The 23,810-nt window shown below is 27.3% G+C and overlaps 2 protein-coding genes across 9 annotated transcripts; one reads left to right on the forward strand and one right to left on the reverse strand.

Moving 5' to 3' along the window:
* Positions 1-958: 958 nt before the first annotated feature.
* LOC100167479 (protein melted) lies at positions 959-7,513 on the reverse strand. 4 transcript variants are annotated; one of them, XM_003244838.4, is made up of 15 exons: positions 7,292-7,512; positions 6,669-6,765; positions 6,438-6,598; positions 6,002-6,146; positions 5,003-5,177; positions 4,779-4,942; positions 4,500-4,709; positions 4,262-4,428; positions 4,064-4,183; positions 3,890-3,990; positions 3,547-3,697; positions 3,177-3,435; positions 2,139-2,274; positions 1,549-2,069; positions 959-1,398 (listed from the first exon to the last, which is right to left on the reverse strand). In XM_003244838.4, exons 2-15 carry the CDS (start codon positions 6,714-6,716, stop codon positions 1,153-1,155), a joined length of 2,604 nt encoding a protein of 867 aa, XP_003244886.1. In that variant the 5' UTR covers positions 6,717-6,765; positions 7,292-7,512; the 3' UTR covers positions 959-1,152. The 4 variants fall into 4 exon arrangements, with proteins under 4 accessions (XP_003244886.1, XP_001944371.2, XP_016660300.1 ...); XM_001944336.5 differs by having other exon boundaries at positions 3,177-3,474; XM_016804811.2 differs by having other exon boundaries at positions 960-1,398; positions 3,177-3,474; positions 5,960-6,146; positions 7,292-7,513.
* A 389-nt stretch (positions 7,514-7,902) lies between these two features.
* On the forward strand, positions 7,903-22,579 carry LOC100169542 (serine/threonine-protein kinase PRP4 homolog). Of its 5 annotated transcripts, XR_003839146.1 has the most exons (20): positions 7,910-8,210; positions 8,294-8,401; positions 8,654-8,867; positions 10,607-10,764; positions 10,851-11,275; positions 11,346-11,375; positions 11,551-11,686; positions 11,783-11,872; positions 12,079-12,166; positions 12,238-12,495; positions 12,564-12,805; positions 12,880-13,033; positions 14,091-14,228; positions 14,529-14,643; positions 15,518-15,624; positions 15,709-15,840; positions 18,353-18,526; positions 18,924-18,995; positions 19,362-19,434; positions 22,385-22,579. XR_003839146.1 is itself a non-coding variant. In XM_029488076.1 (18 exons), the coding sequence occupies exons 1-18, from the start codon at positions 8,206-8,208 to the stop codon at positions 18,933-18,935; spliced, it is 2,586 nt and encodes an 861-aa protein (XP_029343936.1). In that variant the 5' UTR covers positions 7,910-8,205; the 3' UTR covers positions 18,936-20,345. The 5 variants fall into 5 exon arrangements, 2 of the variants coding, with proteins under 2 accessions (XP_029343936.1, XP_029343935.1); XR_003839145.1 differs by lacking the exon at positions 22,385-22,579 and having other exon boundaries at positions 19,362-20,345; XM_029488076.1 differs by lacking the exon at positions 22,385-22,579 and having other exon boundaries at positions 18,924-20,345.
* Positions 22,580-23,810: the final 1,231 nt, after the last annotated feature.

Below are 23,810 nucleotides of genomic sequence, written 5' to 3' on the forward strand. Positions count from 1 at the left end.
CAATTTCACATTAGAGAATAGTTTAGTAATAACGATATTATTATAATTCAATAGTAAATAAATCTTAGTAGACAATTTATTGATTGCGATTTTTGAATAACAAAATAATGTCACATTGTCTCGTTTACAGTCTGCGTCTATATTAATATTTTCGTCATAAAGCTGTTTATAAATTCATAAGTTGATTGTTAATGTATGTGATTGTATCTATTTGTTGCTAATAACTAATAAGTAATAATGAATTGGCTACCAAATTAATCTTTTTTATATTAGGTATACCTATACGGCTATACCAGATACTGATTACCTGCAAGACCAAGTACCTACCTAAAAATAACACCCACCCCAAAAATGTTGGTGGTTCAGTGAATCACAAAATGCATGATCAAGCCGCCTCTGCCTTAACTATAAAATTGAACATTTATTCATTTTTAAGAGGACGTTTCACCCGCATTTGTTGTCTCCGTCTTACAACTGTACGGCATACCAAAAACTGTTTTGCGTGGGAAAGAACCGAGAAGGCTACAGTCATACCAGGAGAACTCTGGCTGTGCAATATCGTTTTTATTCTTTTGATCACTTATACGAAAAAAATTTTTATTGATTCAAAATCCATTATTTTTAGATACTTTCAGATACTGAATAAATGATAACAGCATCATACAATATAATTGTTTTTAAACATAACACCAGATAATAACAATTTTCTATAGTCTTCTCCTGTGATAGTATATATTATCATTTTAAACCAGCAAGGAAAAGTTGTTGATTTTATTTTGAAATGTATCAACAAATCAGATGACTATTTATTTTCATGTTTTAATCATCGATTTCTGCACATTTGTATAGTAGATTTGTACATATATTTAAATTTTTTTAAATAAAAAAATAGACTAGTTTAATAATAATATACTTTTAATACATTTTAAAATATAAATACCTAGTCAAAATGACTAGTATAATAATAATATATACTTTGAATCAATTTTGAAATATAAATAATCAAAATCTAGTGTAATTAAAATACTGTCATGCTATTTGGATGTCTTGTTCATTCATAATATTATAATCTCTTAAAATAGATATTACTTATTGCCATTACAAATATCATATTGAAATATTAAAATTTGTTCTTTAAAACTAATAATTTGTTCATATAGTCGTCCTAATTAAACTTGAATTTCTTGAATTTGTGGTATCCTTTGAGTGTGAATGTGCTACAACAACAGATAAACACTGTACCCATTCTTCGGCATTTTTACCACCTTTAGGTTTCAATATAAGAGATTCTTCTCCAGTAAATATTTCAAAAGCTTTAGGTATGTTTCGAGCGCCACGACTTACTTTCACACTGCGAATCTGATGAATGTCAATAGGAGTCCCATCTTTGTCATTTTTCTTTAACAACAACAACAACAACAAACAAACAAATGTTAAAATAATTGATTACACGTAATAGTGTCCTGTGTGATGTTAATTTTTAGAACTATAGTTAGTTTATAGTGAATAATTAATATAATAAATAATATTTAATAAGTATTGACTTACTGAGCCTTTGTAAGAGAGATGTGCTCCAGACAGTGTAAAATATCGTGTTCTCCATCTTTTAAATATCCTCCATCTTCCTTTTTTTTCTTTTAGCTGACCTTCAATAACTGGTTGACTATCTTGCAAAAAACCAACTGCTCGTTCTGGATGATTACATAAAAAGCAACCCCATCCACCAGCATTTATATTACAATGTTCAAATACGTCAAAGTAACCACTATTACGAAGTTCATTTAAAACAGCGTCCTGATCTTTTTCACATGGAAATGCTGAGGTTACCAATGTTAGAAATGGCCTAGTTTCACATTTGAGAATATCCCAGCAGTTTTTTAAGGCACTGACCGAAGGATGGCGTGAACTGAGTGCTGAAGATGATCTTGCTTGAAGGGCAAGAAACATAAGATGAATCCAAACACGAGGATGTCGTGTACGTACAGTAAATAAACCACGATTATAGAGGCAATGCTCACCTCGACCTTCACAAGCAAAATGTAGTTTTGCTGTCTTTTTTGCTCTTCTTTCTAAATATTGGGAAAAACAACATTTTTTTAAACATATAAGAATCAAAGTTATAGTTAATCAATACAAACCTTCAATTGTACATTTAGCAGGAGGTGGAATTCTAACTGAAACTTTTTCCATATAAGCTTTAATTTTATCTAAATGTTTCTCACAAAAATGCTGCATAGTATCTCTCATTGGATATGGTTCAAATACACTTATTCTCTAAAATAAAATAAAATATATAAATAGTATGTAGGCACTATAACTTTACTTATAAAAGTTATTCATTTGTCATTTTTATAATTAATTATGTTCCAGCAAACAAAAACCCTACACTTCTTTATTGATATTGATCCCAATGGAAGCAAAAGCAACATTTTTCCATCACCTTTCTTTTACACACAGAAATCAATTTAGAAGAATGTGTGGCGATAATTACCACAGTATCAAAATCTTCAAACCACACCTGAACCAACTGCATATATTACTGTGTGTCAAATGTGGGGAAAATTTCACAGTCACCTCCTGCACAAAATCTCCATGTCGCCTAGAAAAAGATCACACCCTGCCAACTACAAAGGATATACAATATACAAACAACTGATCCACAAACACAACATCTCAACAAAAAATGTCAAACTACTACCAATCCTGAACACCATCATCAACAACCAGCTACTGAAAACCCAATAAAACCTCGTTAGCATGGAAATATATCTGAAAGACAGATTATCACCTATAATTTAAGCCAAATCCAACTCCTATGAATAACAATGAATCTTACTTCTTAAATTTCCTCACCAACTCACAAAAATCTTTGTCACAAAATGTCTTAAATGTATTGTTCTTTCAATCAAGTCCCTAGTTAAATGTATTATATATTTTACTTTATCTCATTTTATATTAACTCACCTCACTCACACATTTTAAATAGTAATTTACTGATTGTACAATTTTTAATTGAAAAAAAAATATTATATTAAAAGAATATGAAAAGGTCAAACTATTATATTTTAAAGTGTTTGAGATTTTAAACAAAATAAAATAAAATATACAAGTCTGCTGTTATAATATGTAACTTATTTAATTAAGGATTATAATGTATTAATTTGCTGTTTAATTACTTGAGAAACACTTGAATTAATTATTGTAACACTTGTATTGTGACTTCGTCTTGGAGTCACAGTTGTATAAATGCTAGTATTGACTCCACCAGGATCTACATTCAGACTTGGGCCACTTGATTGGATAGGTCCTTGAGAAGTTAAACTTTGATTTAACGGAGAGCTCCCAGCAGTACTTAAAGGTCGAGATACTGAGTTTTGCACACGTCCAGCCAAAGTTTGACTGAGTGAATTAGCCAATGAATCTTTAGAGTTTGTACTGTAATTGAAGTTTGTAGTTAATATACTTCCAGTTCCTCTTAAACAATTTAATACATTCCAAATTCAGATAAGTAATGGAATTTATTATAATTTAGGTACAAAAACTTACAAAGGTGTAGTAACCGTTACGCCACCACTTGATATTTTAGTTGTAGAAGGCTTATTACGGTTTGATGAATTAGCAATACAAACTTGATTAGAACTTAATTTAGTCATGCTTTTATGCAAACCTCCAACTGACCCAACTCTACTACCAGATGCTAAAAATTATATTTAAACAAAATTATTTAACAATATGTATACCAACTTAAGTTTAAAATCTTATACATGAAATAATATATGATCGTATAACACCTAGGTGAATAAAGTAAGATCTACAACACTTGTTAATTTCATACTTATTTTGTATTAACATTGTTTCTGGTAATTTATGCCTACATTTTTTTTTTTACCTGCATTTAAACGTGTCATACTACGGTGAGCATTTGAGGACTGTAATCTTCCAGTACTACGACTATCTGCCATTAACCTTGGTCTGGGTGTAATAACAATCCTATAAAAAATAAATTTTATTATTTTTATGAAAACTTTTAAATTATCTGCAAATTGTACTAATAGGTATCAACCTTGAATTTCTTCCATTATTGTCTGTTTGAGTTGTTCTAGTAATATTTGAATTAGTTGGTGATTGATTTCCACCAACTTTAACTATGGTTATTCCATTAATTATTTGATTTAAATGAGACCTGAAGAAAAATATTATTGTTGACATGTTAGAACTATACAGTACATTTTTAATACTAACAAAATATTCCCATAATTACTTTATCTTTAGGTTAATTTGTAGAACTCCGTCTAATACTTGATCAGTAAATAAAATTGGAAAACAAGAACATAGATGTGTAGCTTCTCGTATTAATATACTTTGACTTCCTCGATCCACTTTAGCTAAATTTTCCATAATAAAAGTTAATGCTTCTTGTGCTTTTGTCTGTTTAAAATAAACTACACAGTTTGTACTTTTATTCATGACATCAAAATCAAATATAATAATATTAAGACCTTATTTATTTTTCCAACAGCTGATAAAACTTGAGCAGCAATACATAGAGCATTTGGATTACATTCTGCAGCTTTTTTAATTTTTGGAACATAATCAGATAGAAGTTGTGGTTGGTTTATTGCTAAATTCAGAAAAACTTGCAATGTAGCAATAACCGTTTGTGATGTACATAAGTATTCACACAATTGTGGCAAACTAGCTTCCAATAACTAAACATTTTTTATTAATTATTTATTCTGTATTAATAAAATATGATTTTATTATATAAGTAGACTAACAGATGGTTTATTGTTGGCTATCAGTGAGAAAAGTTGTAATAAAGCCAACATTTCAGTGAGTTCACATAATGGAAGTAAAGAAACTAAAGCCATTGCATGGTCATGAATCGGATCTCTTGTTACTTCATAGATCTGAGGAAGGACTCTGCATAATGGATAATTACCTAAAATGTTACATTATTAAATAAATTCGGCTTAGCTATAAAGTTGCTAAAAATAATTACCTGAAATTATGGAATCTATAATAAGTTGTATATGATTTGATAATAATGGAGAGTTGTCAATTGCTGCAAGTGATAGATATGAAGCCATATTTCTTGATAATACTTTATTTCCTTTATGTAAAAATTTCACAGCCACTGGTAATACTCTTTTCATAACTTCCTTTTTGCTATAGTTCTAAAATAAATATTGAGCATTATAATTAAATATTATGTTTGTTGATTTTAACCATTATTTTTCACGGTACTTTCCTGTTATACGAGACTACGGCTGTTATCGCGACTACCACCCAAGACTACCTCCGTTATCGCAACTACCGCACTTATTTTGTGAAACATCACAATCCTTTTATCTAAGACTACCAAAATGGTACTTTCCAGTTTTACGAGACTACCTTAATTTTCTTCTTTGATACACTTTTTAATAATATGTATTGTGGGGATGGTCAAAATGAAATAAAGAAAAAAATTAAATACATAGTAATTATTTGTAATGTATTTTACATGGTTAAGTGCCAAATTTGGTGCGGCGTAGGTACGGAAAACAATAAAATAATAATAATAATAATACTGCAAAATGGTAAATCCACAAATAAAATAATTAATAATTTATGTATTGTGGGGATGGCCACATTCAAATTTTATAAAAAAAATTAAACACATAATAATTATTTGTAATATACCAAATTTGCCGTGGGAAACACCAATTAAAAAAACTAATAATATACGTAATGATAGATATATAATCGCAGCTTATTTAGTATTATTTTAATTCAGCTAAGATAAGTAGTCCCGATAACGGAAGTAGTCTTGGGTGGTAGTCACGATAATAGCCGTAGTTTCGTATAACAGGAAAGTATAATTTTGGTAGTCTTAGATAACAGGATTGTGATGTTGAACAAAATAGGGTAGTCTTGTATAACAGGGAAGTACCTTTTTCACATATCAAGATATACATACCTAGCACATTTAAAAAAATTTTAATTATAATTGTATACTAACAAGAAACATGCAGGATATTATGTCTGATGATATTTTAGCATGAGGTGGATCTTCTTCCATTTGCGATGGTTTAAGATTATGATTAAGACATGATTCCAGTAATGTAACCATAGCTTCAGCATGCTGTTCCATTGATCCGGTTTCTCTAACAAATTAATTATACAATAGATTAGTAGAATATACATATTGGAGTATTCAAGTATACTCTATACATCAATTTATTTCTCTAGACAATTTTTAAATACCCAACTTGTCCTAAGTACTAAAATAAGATGTAATATTTAACGTATTTAGATCAGATAGTATATACTGTGAATATTTTAAGAATAGATTAATTTAAATTTAGTTAAAATATAATTATGAAATTGTATATTATCATTAAGTACAAATGTTGTGACTGTACATGTTATACTGTAATAATAACATATTATAATACCTGATAGCAGTAGTAACTCTTGTGATGCATATTTCCACAACGCTTTGATCATTGTCATTATTTACATAATCAGGAAAGCTTGTGATTTCACAAATTATATTAATAACTTCAGATAAATCATTCACAATGGCATCATCAGAAATAGTAAATAAATCACCAGCCTGTAAATTATTTGTTTTTTTATAAATAAGAATTCAAATAAATGCAAAATCCCTATTAATAAAATTATACCTTGGATAAATCTTTGTAGTTCAATACTTGTGTAAACAGTTCATGCATTTCTTACAACTTGAATTACAGCTACAGTTTCAAAATTCTACGAAAAGAACTAAATAACAAAAATTGAAGATGTATAAATGTGAAACATTAATGACTCTTTGTTATAAAATTAATTATTGAATAAATCTAAATAAATATTATGCTATACAACACTTATGAAAATAAGAATGTGAATTTTTAAATGATTTGGCATGATAATAATTATTCCTCAGAATATACCAGTACCTTATAATCTGAACAATAAATACCTTAATTCATTCTTGATATTGAGAAATTATCAAATGTAAATCATAAATATTTGTATTATACATATTTGCCAATTGACGATTATTATTAATTATAAACAGAATTAGTGATCAAATGGTTAAAATTATTTAAGCTTCTACTACTTAGGTACAAACTATAATCAAAAACAATTTTTAAATGCTAGATATGGCAGCATGCATAAGCAATATGTATCTAAATTTAAATGTTTTAAATTTCAAACATAACTACTTGAAAAAACAAATATTTTTTCATGTTATTATGATATATAAGGTACTAATTGGATTGTTATTTATTAGACAACTATTTACCCATGAATAAAAACACTTTTAAATTGTTTAATTCACCAATAACAAAAAAATTGGAATAAATGACTAAAAAGTAATTAATATGTAAGATAAGTTTACAAGCACCATTAATACTTAAGATGAATAGATTCAAATAGCAATACTATCAAAGACTTAAATTAGAAAGTCTAGATTTTGAACTTTTGTTATAAGACTCATAACAAAGTTTTACTTCTTAGTTCTTAATAATTATTAATTTGTATATAAATATAATATAATAAACATTGAAATATTGTGATATCGGAAACTCCACGTTATAAAATTGATAGTGCTACAGTAGAACCATGTAGGAAAGTCATTAACTGTTTTAAAGTATCTTGTTTTTTTTTAAATGAAAATAATTTTAATTTTAATAACAAGTAACAACGTTATTAATTTAGAGAACTATACATAACAATTGATGAAAGTTAACAAGAATAATTAATGGCAACGCGTTTTTATTATAACATATGCATGTGACTATATTGTGACCTCATTCCAATGTATTTGTATGTTGGTCACTCTATATATTTTACATTACCTTTAAGGCTTTAACTGAAACCATTATAGCATAATATCGTAAACAAATAATATGTAGGTAGGACGACGTATCCCTCCATACACCAACACCACAGGCCAGACTAGGCACAGACTGTGCACACATCTTTCTCTGGTGTATGCTCAACTCCATAATAACATAAAATAATGGTTTTGATTCTGTTCGTGTCTAAAATGTCAACGAGATGGGAACTATTATTATTGTTGTAATTTTGTTTATGTGATTGTGTTTTAATTTTGTGTAAGTTTAATGTTTTATGAATGTGAAATGACGATCTCTTTCGTGAACTGCTAAAAACGATTTTGAGTCGTTCATTGTTTATTTTCTTCCATCAACAAACATGGCGTAAGTATAACTTGAATAGTTATGTGTTAGTATTTTCATTCATTCGTTGTTTTTTAACTGGCTTTTTGTAATATAAATTAAAGAGTTGACAGTATGTCCGATGATTCTTCTGCAGACTCCGTTAAAGTAGTCGATAACAGCCGATTAGATAAGAAAAAAAAGAAAAAGAAACACAAGCATAGAAGTGAACGGTGAGTTTATTATTAACATATTTTTCATTTACTTGTTATAAAATTCATTAAATACTGACACCTAATTTTATTATACATTTACATATTACCTGTACATTGATTATTAGCATATTTGACCACATGGTCTTAAGTAGATATATTATTTATTGATTATGTTTTTGGTTAAATGTTCTATTTATATTATACATATGTAAATTAATTCAAAAAATATAATTATTATTAGCTAATGGGTAGATAATCAATTATTTCTAGAAAACATAAAAAAACGAAGAAAGAAAATGGAGAAACCAAATTGAAGGATAAGAAGAAATCAAATGGTGACCATATCCAAAATGGTAAACAAAAAAGACCACCATCTCCACCCCCAACTGACAATAGTAAAAAGAAAAAAATTGAAGGACCCATAATAACAGAAATCAACTTGGATGAAGAAGAAATGAATTTAGAAGAACTAATCAAGCAAAAGGTATTTTTAAATTCAAATAAAATATTTTATGGCAAAGTGCAGAGCTCAGAACTTTCTGTGTTAAAAAACAATGAATTATATGCATACATTTGTACTTAAAAATTGTTAATATGTAGCTATATTTTTTATAAAATATTAATTTACCTATACTAGAAGTAACTTCCAAAAATGAAATAGTATGTATATGTATTCTGTTTTATTTTTATTAAGAGGATCTGCACCCGCAATGTTGTCTCAGTCTTATAAATGTAAAACATAGCAAAAACTGTTTTGCGCGGGAAAGAACCAAGGATGTTACAGTAATAACTATGATACAAAATATACACCACCTAAAAAGGAGAACTTAAGCTGTGAAAAATCTTTTTTATTCTTTTGATATCAAAACTACGAAAAAAGTTATTGAAGTTTGAAAAATACAAAAAATAATGGATTTTAACAATAAGACTATTTTTATTTACCTAAGTGATATCAAAAAAAAAAATAAAAACAATATTTTACAGATTATGTTCTGAACTATATTGTATATCAATTTGGAGTCTTAACTATCACTAAACCTGAGTGGTTATATCGCGCACAAAACAGTTTTTGCTATGTTGTACATTTGTAAGATGGGAGACATAACATGCGAGTGTAGCGTCCTCTTAAATGTTTACAGAATAAAAAATGTATATTTTATCTATACCTATTGGTTAATATAGACGTATGAAGGCTCTTTATTATTAAATTAGATTTATTTTATACTTAAATTGTTGCTAATGCATTAGCAAAATATGCATTAACTATGTATGAAATCTTTAAATATGCAATATTAGTTAAATTTGGTAAAATATACAAAATATAATTTTGGATTTGAGTTGTACTAGGGTTTTCTAAGAAGTATGCAAATGTATGAAGTTTTGAGCTCTGGTTATGTGTATTCAAATGATTTGTATTTGAATATGGAAAAACAAACTAAAATATTTCAAGATTAATATTTTCCATTCATAACAAATGACTAAGATACAGTAATAGTAAAAAGCATTCAAATCAATACTTTTATTTATAAATAATGTCATAATGACTCATAATTTGTAAACATATGGTATTATAGATTTACATTTGTATATCATAATATATAATATAAGTATAAAATAGGGATTAATATATTAACATAATATTTTTTTTGTTTTAATTTATTCAATGTCCAAAATTTTGTAAAACTGATGAATAATTAAAAGAATTTTTTTCAGATTAAGTCGGACTATTTTGTATGTCATTTTTAAATATTACTTTATCTAAAATGAATCTTATTTTCAAATTTGATATTATTAATAAATTAATGTATTTTTGTGATAGTAGTTGATTGAATACATAATATAACAATGAACTTATTGATATGAAATGTGGAGTTGAATTATAATGATCTATTTTACATGTCAATGCATATTTCATTATTTTCCTATGATAATATATGATATAGGTTAGGTATTTGATATATATTTGAAAGTTCCAATATATTAATAGAAATATAATGACAAATAACCATAAAAAATATAAAGTTTCAATATTCTATAGAATATATAAAAATTAATTCTCATATACGTCTTTAGAATTCTAAATGATACTTTTTATTTAATAAGAGAGCACTTATGGTTTCAGAATATTTATCAACTAACTATACAATATTTTTAGTTTATAATTTTTTTATATTCAAATATTGTATAATTGTATAATATTTCAATGATAATTATTATGTTTAGGCTTTACTTCAAGCCAGATTAGGAGCTTATTTATCAGAATCAGAAGAAGGTGATAAAACCAATAAAAAAAAAAAGCCAAGCGCTAAAAAATCAGTTGAAACCATTAACCTAATTGATGATGAATCAGATGAAGAATACAAAAATAAGAATTCTGAACGGTAAAGTTATTCTTATGATAAATTGTAAAAATTATATAATATTATTAGATACATTATATTAGATTAAAGATGTTTTTATTTAATAGTGTAAGAAGTCCATTAAAACGTTATCATGGTTCCAGTCAAGAAATTAAGAAAACAAGAGATAGAAGTGTAAGTAAAGACTTAACTCATTTAAAGTCAGATCGTATAAGAAAAGAAAAAGAACGTGAAAAAGAAAGAGATCGTGATAAGGAATATGAAAGGAATCGAGAAAAAGAAAAAGACAGACAAAGAAAAATTAAACATTTGGAAGATGAAAAGCGACGTGAAATAAGACGAAAAGAAGAGGAAATCAAAAAAAGAGAAGATGATTTAAGGAGGCGTGAACAAAGAAGACGAGATGAAGAAATAAAAGATATAGAAGAAGAAGCAAAAAGACGAGCAGAAGAAGTAAGAAGACGAGAAGAACAGATCAAGCAACGAGAAGATCAATTAAGACGGAGACGAGACCGTATTAAAAGTCCTATACGTAAGCTTTAAACTTCTTATAATGATTAAAAAATTATAATTTTACTGTTTATATTCAATTTTTTTTTTAGCTAATAGAGACCGTGCAAGAAGTCCACCTGGTAAGATGTATACTTTAATATTATTTATAAAATTAATTAACTAAACACTTAAATAAGTTAATATCAATTCATAATTGATATTCGATAAACCCTAATTTTTATTTTATGTTGTCAAATAACTTTATAATGACAATATAATATTAATTTAGTTATTTTTATATCATTTTTGTTATAGGTCCCAATAGATATCGTGACCGTGATCGAGAACGTGATCGTGATAGAGAGAGAGATAGAGATAGAGATAGAGAAAGAGATAAGAGATATAATAGAAAATATGATAGGAGATCACATAGTAAAGAACGATATTCTAGGTAAGCGTAAGTTTCAATTATAATTTGCATTAATTTGTAAACATAATATAAATTGCATCTAAATATATTTAATTAATACATTTTTAATGATTGTAGATCTCATAGAGGAAAAGATAGAGGAGATAAATATAAAGACAGTTTTTCTGAAGGTCTTAAGCGTGATGATAAGTCATCTTCAGATTCTGAGTAAGTAAATGTTGAGTTTATTATGCTACTATATCTTACATATTAGTATATTCAATATGTTTCAAATTGATTTAAATAAAAATTAATAACCTCATATTTTTTATTTATTTTTAACCGCACAAGATTATTTTATGGGTTTTACGAAATTAGTGATAGATTTGTATTGTTTAAAAATATGATTGACAATCCAATTAATTATTTTATAGCATTGATGTAAATATAAATATTGCGGAAGACGAAAACGAAGAAGAAATTATTGAAAAAAGAAGAAAGCAAAGGGAGGAATTATTGAAGGTAATTTTTGACTATACTTTAGTATGATACTTTTATTTGATTTATCATATCGAATTGCAATTGTTATATAGAGGTTAGGAGCAAATAATAGTAATTTGCATAGTGAAGATTCTATGAATCCTTCTCCACATGGAAGTTACGCTACTGAAACATCTATTCAACATTCGCCAGAACTTCCATCTCCTAAAGAAACTGATAGAATATTAAATGATTCTGATTCAGCAACAGATAAAGAGACCACAAAGCCTGATCATGTATTAAATCCTGATTTAATAAAAGGCAAATGGGATATGTTTGCAGAGGCTGATTCATTTCATGCTACACAACATGTAATTAATTCACTCATATAATATTCATTAGTTGTATAAATATTTAATAATTATAAATTCTTATTTAGACTCCTCAACCAGATGGTATATCCAATGGAAACAAGAGTGTACCAGAAAATCCTTCTTTAACTGATAACTGGGATGATGCAGAAGGATATTATCGCGTAAGAATTGGTGAAACAATGGATTCACGTTATACTGTCTACGGATATACTGGGCAAGGAGTATTTTCTAATGTTGTTCGTGCTAGAGACGCGGCTCGCGATAATCAAGATGTGGCTGTTAAAATCATACGAAACAATGAAATTATGTAAGTAGTTGTACATAATAACACACATTTTGAACTAATCATTGATAAATTATAAATTGTTTATTTTAATTTAGGCACAAAACAGGATTGAAAGAATTAGAAATTCTTAAACGGTTAAATGATTCTGATCCTGACGATAGGTTTCATTGTCTACGTTTATATCGTCACTTTTTCCACAAGCAACATTTATGCATGGTTTTTGAACCTCTCAGTATGAATCTTAGAGAGGTAAAATAATACTAATTAAATTATTATTTTTGAATTAATTAAGATTTTTTTTAAAAATTCCAAATGACAAAATTCAACTAACTGTAGTTTGGAGTTTGGTTGAATGAAAAGTGGCTGCTTTCAGATTATGTTGGCAACCAGGGATTTTAAAAGTGAGTCACCTGACATGTGGTTAGTAAACATCTGGTGGCTTCATTTTTATATTTATTATTTTTTGACCAAACTTGGTTATGCACAATAAATTATACTAATTCAAATATGGGCGGTTTTTAAATTCTTCATGGGTAGTATATAGGCATAATTGATCACTTTTCGTTCTTCAAAAACCCAACTATAAATGAAAATATTTAGTTGAAAATTGTAAATTCTTATATTAAACTTTATTAGTTTTAGCTTTTAGTGACGCGCATTTCAGACCTCAAAGTTGCACGCATACGCAGAGTATTTTTTTCCATTCAAATAAAAATATTTGTATTAATTATAAATTATTATTTATTATATTAAAAATCATAAAATTATTTTTTTATCCATTGTTGAAGTATATTAATTATTACATATAAATGTATTTATTTTTAATTTACCTATGTGTTATATAGTATGTAAATTAATTTGAAAATCTGTAGCTATAAAAATAATACAACTACTAACTCCTATTAATTTACATACTATATAAATAAAAAGTAAATAAATATTTTGATATTTTTGTGATTGTATGATAATGACTATAAAATGACATGCTTTAATTGAGGGTTTGTGCAAAATCCATAAAATAATTAATAGTATATTACCAATATTTTGGGATAATTAAATACTCTGCACGCGTCACCAAAGGTTGATAAAAAAACGGGAAAATGTGTACTTAACAACTTAGTTATAATTCTGTTTGAAAAATAAGTGTTATATCTTAAATTATAATCATAAATAAGATTGTTTTTACTTTTACATTTTTTTAATCATTTTTATTCCTCATTGATTAATTTCCTTTAAAAAACATTGGTTTAATATTATATACATATTATATTTAGTCTGATATTTTGTCTAATATTTATAACTATAGGTGTTGAAGAAATATGGTAAAGACATTGGATTGCACATTAAAGCTGTTCGTTCATATAGTCAACAGTTGTTTTTGGCATTGAAATTGATGAAAAAAGCAAATATATTACATGCTGACATCAAGCCTGATAATATTCTGGTGTGTATTTTACTAACTTAATTTAGAATTTAGATTTAAGTTGAGCAAGACGGAATTCCAGGATTTAGATATTGATTTCTGGCCAATGTCATTGCAAAATTATGATCATAATATTGACATTATTTGCCTTTTGGTAATTAGGTATTACTAAGTCCAGTTCAACTATGATACAACTCCTTGGAAAAATTAATTTGTGTGGTCTGCAGTTCCTGCGAATCTCATTATCCTGGTTATAATAACAAAAAATAAAACATAAATATTATTTTTTTCATAAGTATATTACTTTTGTTTCAACTCTAGGTGAATGAAAGTAAGTTAGTACTGAAATTGTGTGATTTTGGATCAGCATCACACATAACTGATAATGAAATTACACCCTATTTGGTCAGTCGATTCTACCGGTCCCCTGAAATAAGTAAGTTTTTTTTATTGTTATATCAGAGGTTTTTATATATTATTGGTGGTTCCATATGTAAGCACATAATATAAGTGAACACATTAATGCAATTCAATTTTTAGGTATAAATTTGAAAGTATATTATTATTTTAAACTCGAGTTATCGCAAATTTTATCTTATCTTTATTAATGTGAGATTTATTGTAAACAATTTAAAAGAATATTGAGAAGAGGGTCAGAAAGTCTCATCTGAGGTACTTCCTAAGTTATGGAACCTTTGGCCTCTAAAGTGTATATAGGGTGTATATTATGTTTTTTACAGAGGTTTTTTAACGATTATAGATCGATGACATAGAATTTGGTTAAAACGAAAAAAAGACGTGTTTCTTTATTTTTAATGTGTTTCAATTTTTTTTTATAACAATTTCAAAATATTTAGACACGCAAGTGTACCAATAGCAAAATTAACTTTTATTAAACCTATACCAATTATTTCATTTAAAAGTATTAATGCATATTTTACTAAACTTTAGAGGACCATAGTTAATAAACTAGCAAAACAATATTGATGATTTGACTAGGTATCAAAATTTTCAGAAAAAAAAGCTATACCGGGAATCCATTAAAAAATATAGCAGTTACCATTTGCAAAATAAAGTTGATTTTGCTATTGGTATACATGTACATTGTGCTACATGTACACCTACATGTTTAAAATTTTTGAAATTATTAAAAAATTGCCTGTTAAAAATAAAGAAACACGTATTTTTTTGTTTTATCCAAATTCTATGTCGTCAATCCATAATCGTTAAAAAACCCCACGTACAATTCCATAAGATACATCTGAATATTTTATATTATACAAGTTAAAAAAATATGGATTTTGTTTTAGTTTTAGGTATTCAGTGTGAATTTGGCATTGATATGTGGTCTGCTGGTTGTACTATTTATGAACTTTATACTGGAAAAATATTATTTCCAGGCAAAACTAATAACCAAGTAAATGCAATAATAGATTTTTAATACATAATTATTATGGTTTTTAATGTAAATGTTATAAATGTATACTATTTTTATCATTAGATGTTGAAATATTTTATGGATTTGAAAGGAAAAATGGCTAACAAAACTATTCGGAAGGGAATGTTCAAAGACCAACATTTTGATAGCAATTGTAATTTTCTGTATCACGAAGTTGACAAAGTCACAGAACGAGTAAGGCTCATGTTATCTATATATATAAAAATTAATGTATGTCTGTGTGTGTGTGTGTGTGTTTCCGTAGATAATGTCCATGGTAACCGATGGTTACCATGGGTTTTGAAGCTACTACAATAATAATTATTAGTTGCCACCGGGAAACAAAGTGCACGGGATCATTTGGTACAGAGATAGATAAACCTCTGGGCCTCATTCATAAAAATGAATGCGTCTGTCTGTGTATTTATATTACCATGGTAACCATTCATATATTATTTTGAGATTTCCGTCTGTGTGTGTGTCCATATTACCATGGCAACCATTTATATATTATTTTGAGATTTTGAAAAGAATTTTTTGTATAGGGTTGCCATGTTAATATGTTAAACATATTATTTATGTAGAGTAGGCAATTTTAATGGGCAACAAGTGCACGGGATCAGATATTTTTATATATAGAGATAAAAGATAAATTAGACCTCTGGAAAGAAGATAGGCTAATTTAAAAAGGGAGAGGACCAACCCCGGGAGATGCTCAAACAGGGAATTTGAGATTTCCGGTAGAAATTTTTGTTTATAAATGGTTACCGTGGCTTTCAAAGCTATTATAATAATACTTATTGGTTGCCAAAGTTTTAAAATTGTTGTTATGATAACCGTATATCATCAAATAAAACATATTATTCATATTATAGAGTTTGCATTTTTAATGGGCAACAAAATGCACGGGATCACCTAGTATTTACTATTTAAATAAAGTGCAATGCATTTTAAAAAGAGAAATGTTATAAATTATAATTTATCTATAATAGTAATACTTAATGCAGAGATAGGCAAAGTTAATTATAAGTAATATATTTAACAAATTTAAAATTAATGTTATTATCTGTGGTGTCTCAATTTTATATTATACATTTATTTTCAATATATGAATAATATTATAGTTGATGGCAACCTAATTCAAATACACGCAAAACGGAATTCCAGAATTTATTCTTTTATTTCTGGCCATTGTCTTTGCAAAAATAATTTTATAATTTGTATTAATTATATTTTAATAATGAACTATTGTTATTAAAGGTTTTTTAAGCTATAATATAATTTTACTAATTTTAGTTAATAAATCAATCATAATCCATTTTCAAAATTAAAATGTGTCAAACTGAATTCTTCCAGTATTGGTTGTCTTTTTAGTCTAAAAGTCACTTTTCGTTCATCGACTAATTTAACTATCCCCAATAGCAAAATATTGTTTTTCAGTGTGCACCTTTATCAATAAATGTATGCTATTTTCTCGATATCTCAATATTACTAAAGTAATTTTCGTTTAATTTGTACATCGGATCACCTCATATTACAGTCAAAATTATGAAGACTCAATCAAAGATTATCATTCACAGCTTTATCCGAGCCGAGATTAACTCTGCCTAATTTGATGGTATAAGAGGCGACTACTGTACAACTTTATTAATTGATTAATGAATTACAAGCAAAACGGAATTCCAGAATTGATCTATTCAATTTTGGCCAATGTCTTTGCAAAAATAATTTATAATTCTTATAACTTATGTTTAATAAACTATTGTTATTAAACTTTCCTTAAATTATAAAATATCTTTTACTAGAAGTTAAATTGTATATTATAATATTAATGATACTTATAAGTTAGCGATCACAAAATAAATTGAAATAATAAAACAAATTTATTATTGAATTACAAGCAAAACGGAATTCCAGAATTTATCTATTAAATTTTGGCCAATGTCTTTGCAAAAATAATTTATAATTTCTATAACTTATGTTTAATAAACTATTGTTATTAAATCTTCCTTAAATTATAAAATATCTTTTACCAGAAATTAAAATAATTGTATATAATAATATTAATGATAATTTATTGGAAGTTGAGGATAATAAAATAAATAGGCTCAAGTTATTTTTTTTATACAAACTGTTATTCCCTTATTCAAGTTTTTTGATTTTGTGTAAATTGGGAGGTTGTATCCATGGCAATATTGGTGTCAATGTTATATATCCATATTATAGTGTACGCACATAACATTTTTGGGAACTTTCTAGTGTACCAGGCACTCTTAAAAAAAAAAAAAAAATATTACTTTGAATTTTGCATTATTGAGTATGATAAATGGTCACTATCTACACCAGTCAGCTCCGGTCACCTAACTCGAGGTCCCAAGGACTCCAAACCATCTAGTGTTGATAATGGTTCCAGGGGAGGAGAGACTACGGTGATTATAGACATAATGGGTAACCTAACCTATGGTTTGACCAGTATAGTACTGCTGCCCATCTGTGATCATATCGCTATAACTTTAAAACTAATGATCTCCACCAATTTTTGTTTGCGCCATTGTTTTCTGTGTTAAAAAGTACAGAAGAAAGAAAAATAAATCCTAAATGGGTGCATGGTATACTAGAAATATGCCCATTTTCAATACATTTATCATCTTTGTAAATAATTTAATAATTTGGATTGTTTGAATTACACTTATGAATTTTTTTTTAGGAAAAAGTTATAACCATGTCTTCGATAAATCCTAGTCGAGATTTATATACTGAATTACTGGGAAACCAAAAATTACCAGAGGAGCAAATTCGTAAAGTTGGACAATTGAAGGACTTGCTTGATAAAATACTGACTTTGGATTCTTCAAAACGCATTGGCATATCACAGGCTTTGGTACATCCGTTCATATCGGAAAAAAATTGATCAGTGCGCGTAGTTATGCTTAGAAAAATTAACTTAACCACTGATTTTTCTTTTGATTCTGTAGAGTCAAAATATAAAACTTATTAGAAGTTTTCATATATTAAATTATTTTTCACTTACATTATTTTGTACACAATTATATTTTCTTTTCGACTATAAATATAAACAATTAAATAATTTTACCTCAAATTGGTCGTTTTATGACCTTTATATTGTAGTTACAAGATGACAAAATATTGTTAATAATAAAGTACAATTTTGAAAAATAGTATTAACATTTCCATTTTGTAATTTATTTATTCCATGTGTTGATATTATTCTATTCAACCAAATTCTTCCTATCTAACAGTTTTTGTTTGTTTTGCAGAAGGAAAGCTAACTCGAAAAATCATACAACACTAGGAATTGACAAAATCATTTCTCCTCCAATGTTTATTTGGTAATTAAACGATTTTGATCAGGAAATCTAAATTTAACGCTTGAATTAGAAAATGTTAACAACACCAACACTTAAGCCAATTTAATTACCTGTTATAGTTTCCTTCTATAATTGTTGGTCTATACTTGGTTGGTTTGTGGCAGTTCCAGATTTAAACTGAATATGATAGATGATTGAGCCTAGAATATTAGATTAACTATTCATTTCCCCAAAAAATTGTTCTGATCATTTTTTTATTCAATGGAAAATTACTAAAAAATCTGGAGTTGTCACTAATAAGGAATCTCAAACAACCTATCCTTAAATTAATTAGGATTCAGTAAATATTTACAGTTTTAATTTCTTTGTGAGTCGTTAATTTTTCAGGGTTACCAAACAGAGAGATAGAGAGAAGGGCAAATCAGAATGGCTATTGTATCCATAATTGGTATCCATACAGGTAATAAAATGAAATATTACATTTAAAAAATGGATTAATTAATTTGGAAATTATTTCAAATAATTTTAATACAAGCTTTCTTATTACTTTTAAGAATACTTCTAAATATTGTAATTATTGTAGTGAAACTATTTCATTTTCATTGATTACGTGTAAACATGTACAACATTGTTTACTTTCAACATTCCTTTAAACCAATTACCTGTTTTAATAGGTTGTAAGTGAAGTATGTCATAATATATTGTGGGTATTACATTTAATTATATTTTTTTATCGTGATAAATGTATTATTTTAAATTTTGAACAGAACAAAGAAGTTTTATAACTATGTTTTTTCCTCAGAAAATAATATTGAAAGTAAAAAAGCTCAAAAACTTTTTCAAAATTAATTTGATAGAAAAGAGAGGAGAACCCTAGTTATTATTGCAAGTTTTTTAAAAATTGTAAGAAACCGAAAAAAAAATGTGTTTGTATATTTAATTAAAACAGTAGCTTGGTACACAGATGGCTAACATCCAATATCACTTTTTTTTTTTTTTTAATTGAGATTAACAGCCTACAGGTTAAGCCCCAATGTTGAAAAACAATTATTAGTTTATCATTAAGTATAATATGTTGGGTTAACAGACCTCACATTATTAATTTATAACAGGCTCATGTAGGATCTTGAAGAATCGACCTTTTATGTAATTTTCTTCAACATAGTAGAGTCTTTATAACTTGTATTATGTTTTCTTATGGTAATATTTCTAAGTATAGAACAAAATTATTTATATGGTAATTTATTTTATGCATTTATCATTATTGACCATACAAATGTTAGTAAAATCTTAGAAGAATCAATCAGAAATTATTATGTTAAGTCTCAACCCCTCCTCCTCATGGGGCTTAACCTGTGTAAGCAAAAAAAATATAATTTTTTTGGAAGTTAGTTAAATAGCCAATATATTTGAATTAATGTAACAAACTTAAGATCTAAGATTGGCCATTTTAATTTGAATAAATAGTAATTGTTATTTTAAAAAATTTATATAGGTGCTTATCTACTTACATGAAAAAAAAGATTAAGCCCCCGTGTATGCTACTGGGTATCATTTTAAACTATAAAAAAAAAAATATATTAATTTTTTTCTGTGAATAATTTTAGCAATACATTTCTTATCATATTTAATTGATTATAATGATCTAATTCAGCGTTTCTTAAACTGTGTTCCACGATACTCTCGTTAAAATTAAAACGTAGAAGCCTGTTTATGTTATTTAAAATAATTTTTGAATTAAATACAGTATATACATTACTATTATATGAAATTTTTATTTTAACATTTTTTTGGATTAAATACAGTATTAACATCAATATTTTATGAAATTATTATAATTTTTATTTCAAATAATCCTTGTATAAAATTACGCTGAAAATGACAATTGAAACAAAATAGGGGTTCTAATTGTTAAGCTGTAATAACTTATTATTGAAAGCTAAATAAAATAATCCAAAAACCAAAAAAAAATTAGGGATTCTATGATAAAAGTGGACATAAAAAAGATTTTAAGAAACGCTGATCTAATTAATAGGTATTTGAAACATATCGGAGTGAAAATATCAAATCTAAATTATCTTTTTGTATAACAGCTAAATTAAAAGGATTTTTTAAATTTAATCTAAATATACGTATATTTCAACCATGAATTTAACAAACAATAATTGTCAGAAGCAATAGGTATGTCGTAGGTATTATATTTTTTAATAAATATTTTAGGTCCATCTACTAACATACTTCTACAATTATTTTGCTAAAAATTACACTACCTAACTATTAAAAAATATATTGCTCAATGGATATAGTATAGTTTTAGAAACATATTCCATGTAAATTAAAAACATTTATACTTACTAGTCGTAGACAAATCTTCACTGGAGAAGGCAGGTCTTGCTTGTTTTTTTACATTTAAAAATGTCAAACAATTTTTTTTATCCATTATAAACAAAATTTAATTTCAAAAAATGTAATTTGTAATTTTTAAAAGTCTTAGACACTTAGCACTGAAGTAAACAATAGTAACATGGATAATTATCAAAATTTAAACTAAAACAAAACAAAAATTTATATTACTACAATGTTGCTATAATAAGAACTGGCTATATAGTGAGTAGTGACTACTAAGTACTAAGTACCTACACTCTGGCCCACGGCCTACGACTCGTAGGCTACGAGAGAATGCACCCTGCACGCGCAACCAAATTACGGCGCTTCGTCGTCTGGAGGCCAAATTTCCCCCTCCATGCGGCCACTGTATATGGTACACACCTGCTGCGAAACCGGCTCGCTCCGACGGGTGGCGATCTGGCCGGTAAAATGGTGGGAATGCGAGGAAAAAGACGAGCTTTGGTCCGTCGCCGGGTGCATTCTCTCATGGCCCAGAGTATAGGGTCAGATGTCAGTAGTCAATGACCAATGAATGCTGAGTGGTAACTGGTAAGTGGTTAGCACTGAGCATGGACTATAGGCCTTACTGACATAGACAAGTATAGATTTATTTATAAATTATTATTCATATTCACCTGTTGTTTTGTGGATAGGTATTATAATAAATAGATTTTATTACCGGGTAAAGATAAAAATAGACCAAAATAGAAACTAATGAATATAATAGAAAAGGTATCAAATTAATGGACTTAAATACTCGTGGCATGTGGTATTTGTATTGTATTTTTTTTTCTAGTGCGGGTGGGCGAGCTTGGGAATTATTTAAGGGGGCCAGCTTATCCATAACATGTAATCCAGAAAAATATATGTTCGTATTTATATTAACTGTCTATTACAGAGGTTCCCAAACTTTTTATTGTACGACCCATTTTGAGAATTTTTTAAAATTTGGCGACCACAATACATTGAATGACCTTTTTTTTTTAGGTATTTAGGTACTTACTAACACTAATTTGTTTCAGATAAATCGCTTTCTTTTCAATAGGTATAACTATTAATCTGTTTGATACGGTGCTGTAAACTCGTAATCGTCAATCTCGCAGATAACGATTAACGAAAAACTGTATTTGAACTTTGAACATCAACGAAAAATATGTATTATATCAAATTATAGCGCGACCCACCAAAAATATAATCGCGACCCACAGTTTGGGAACCTCTGGTCTATTATATATAGCTTTATTTTTTTTCATAGTGTGCGTTTATTTTTATTTTAAATTGTATATTGTGTTTATTATTTAAGATTTCTAATTACATTTATTATTTTTATTTTTTATTTCACAATATGTTTGAATTATTAAATAAATTCATAAAATTATTTCATCTATTTCAGTTTTTATTAATATTACCTACCCATTAAGGTCATTCAGGGGTGGACTGGCCAGGGCGGAAAGGCGGAGAAGTCCACCTGGGCCGGTCAATTCAGAGGCTCTAAATTTAAATATAAATTTGTAATATTATGGTAAATTGACTGTTTGACGCCTGTCATAAGACTGCATTCTTATTATTTTAGTTTCATAATTTCTATAATCCTGTAATATGATAAAGATATTTTTGTCTATAGTTTTATATCTAATATCACTCAGTGATCAGCTTACTGCGTTGGCAATGAGTATATTTTGATATTATTAGCTCTTGATATCTACTTATTGACTTATTATTATTATGCCAGCTGCCACCCTGCAGTCAATACACATACTCAGTGGCACAGGTTTTTACGAGAGGGGCAAAACATACAACACCTAATAACTATTATATATGTATTTGTGATGTATAGCAGAAAACCTTCCTTAATATTTTATTATTTTAATGTTGATATAGGTAGTATATTATAAGAATAATATAAATGTATTGATATAATTATAGTATAATATAAATATAAATACATTATATGTATACGTTTATATATTGAACAAAACATAAAACATATTTACTTAATACCTGAAGTAATAGTCAATTAATGTAACAATATATAAATATAAATAAATTAAATACAAAAAAAGCAGGTAAGTTATTGTCGCTCTGCTGTACAGTAGATTATAAGTGGGTCATTGTATAATGGATTGCGTATTAAATTTGAATTCAATGATATAATATCATTGTATACGAAAAACAATTCTGAGCGGAGACGGTTTGTTAGTCTGGATATTTTATATTTTTATTATTTATTTTATCTTGTAAGTTGAATTAATATTATACTATTATAATTAGATTCTGAGCGGAGCGAGGAAGCTATTGTTTTTACAATGGTGTTTATTTTTTTTTTATTTTTATATCCTGTATACAAAGTTTCTTCCAGAAGGAGTGTTTCGATTTCAATATATAATACCTTATCTTTTAGAAAATTTGATCAAGATGGAACTTTATAGAGGTCATTTTTCGATTTTC

This window comes from Acyrthosiphon pisum, chromosome A1 (assembly GCF_005508785.2).
Source record: "Acyrthosiphon pisum isolate AL4f chromosome A1, pea_aphid_22Mar2018_4r6ur, whole genome shotgun sequence".
NCBI classification, from domain to species: Eukaryota; Metazoa; Arthropoda; class Insecta; order Hemiptera; family Aphididae; genus Acyrthosiphon; species Acyrthosiphon pisum.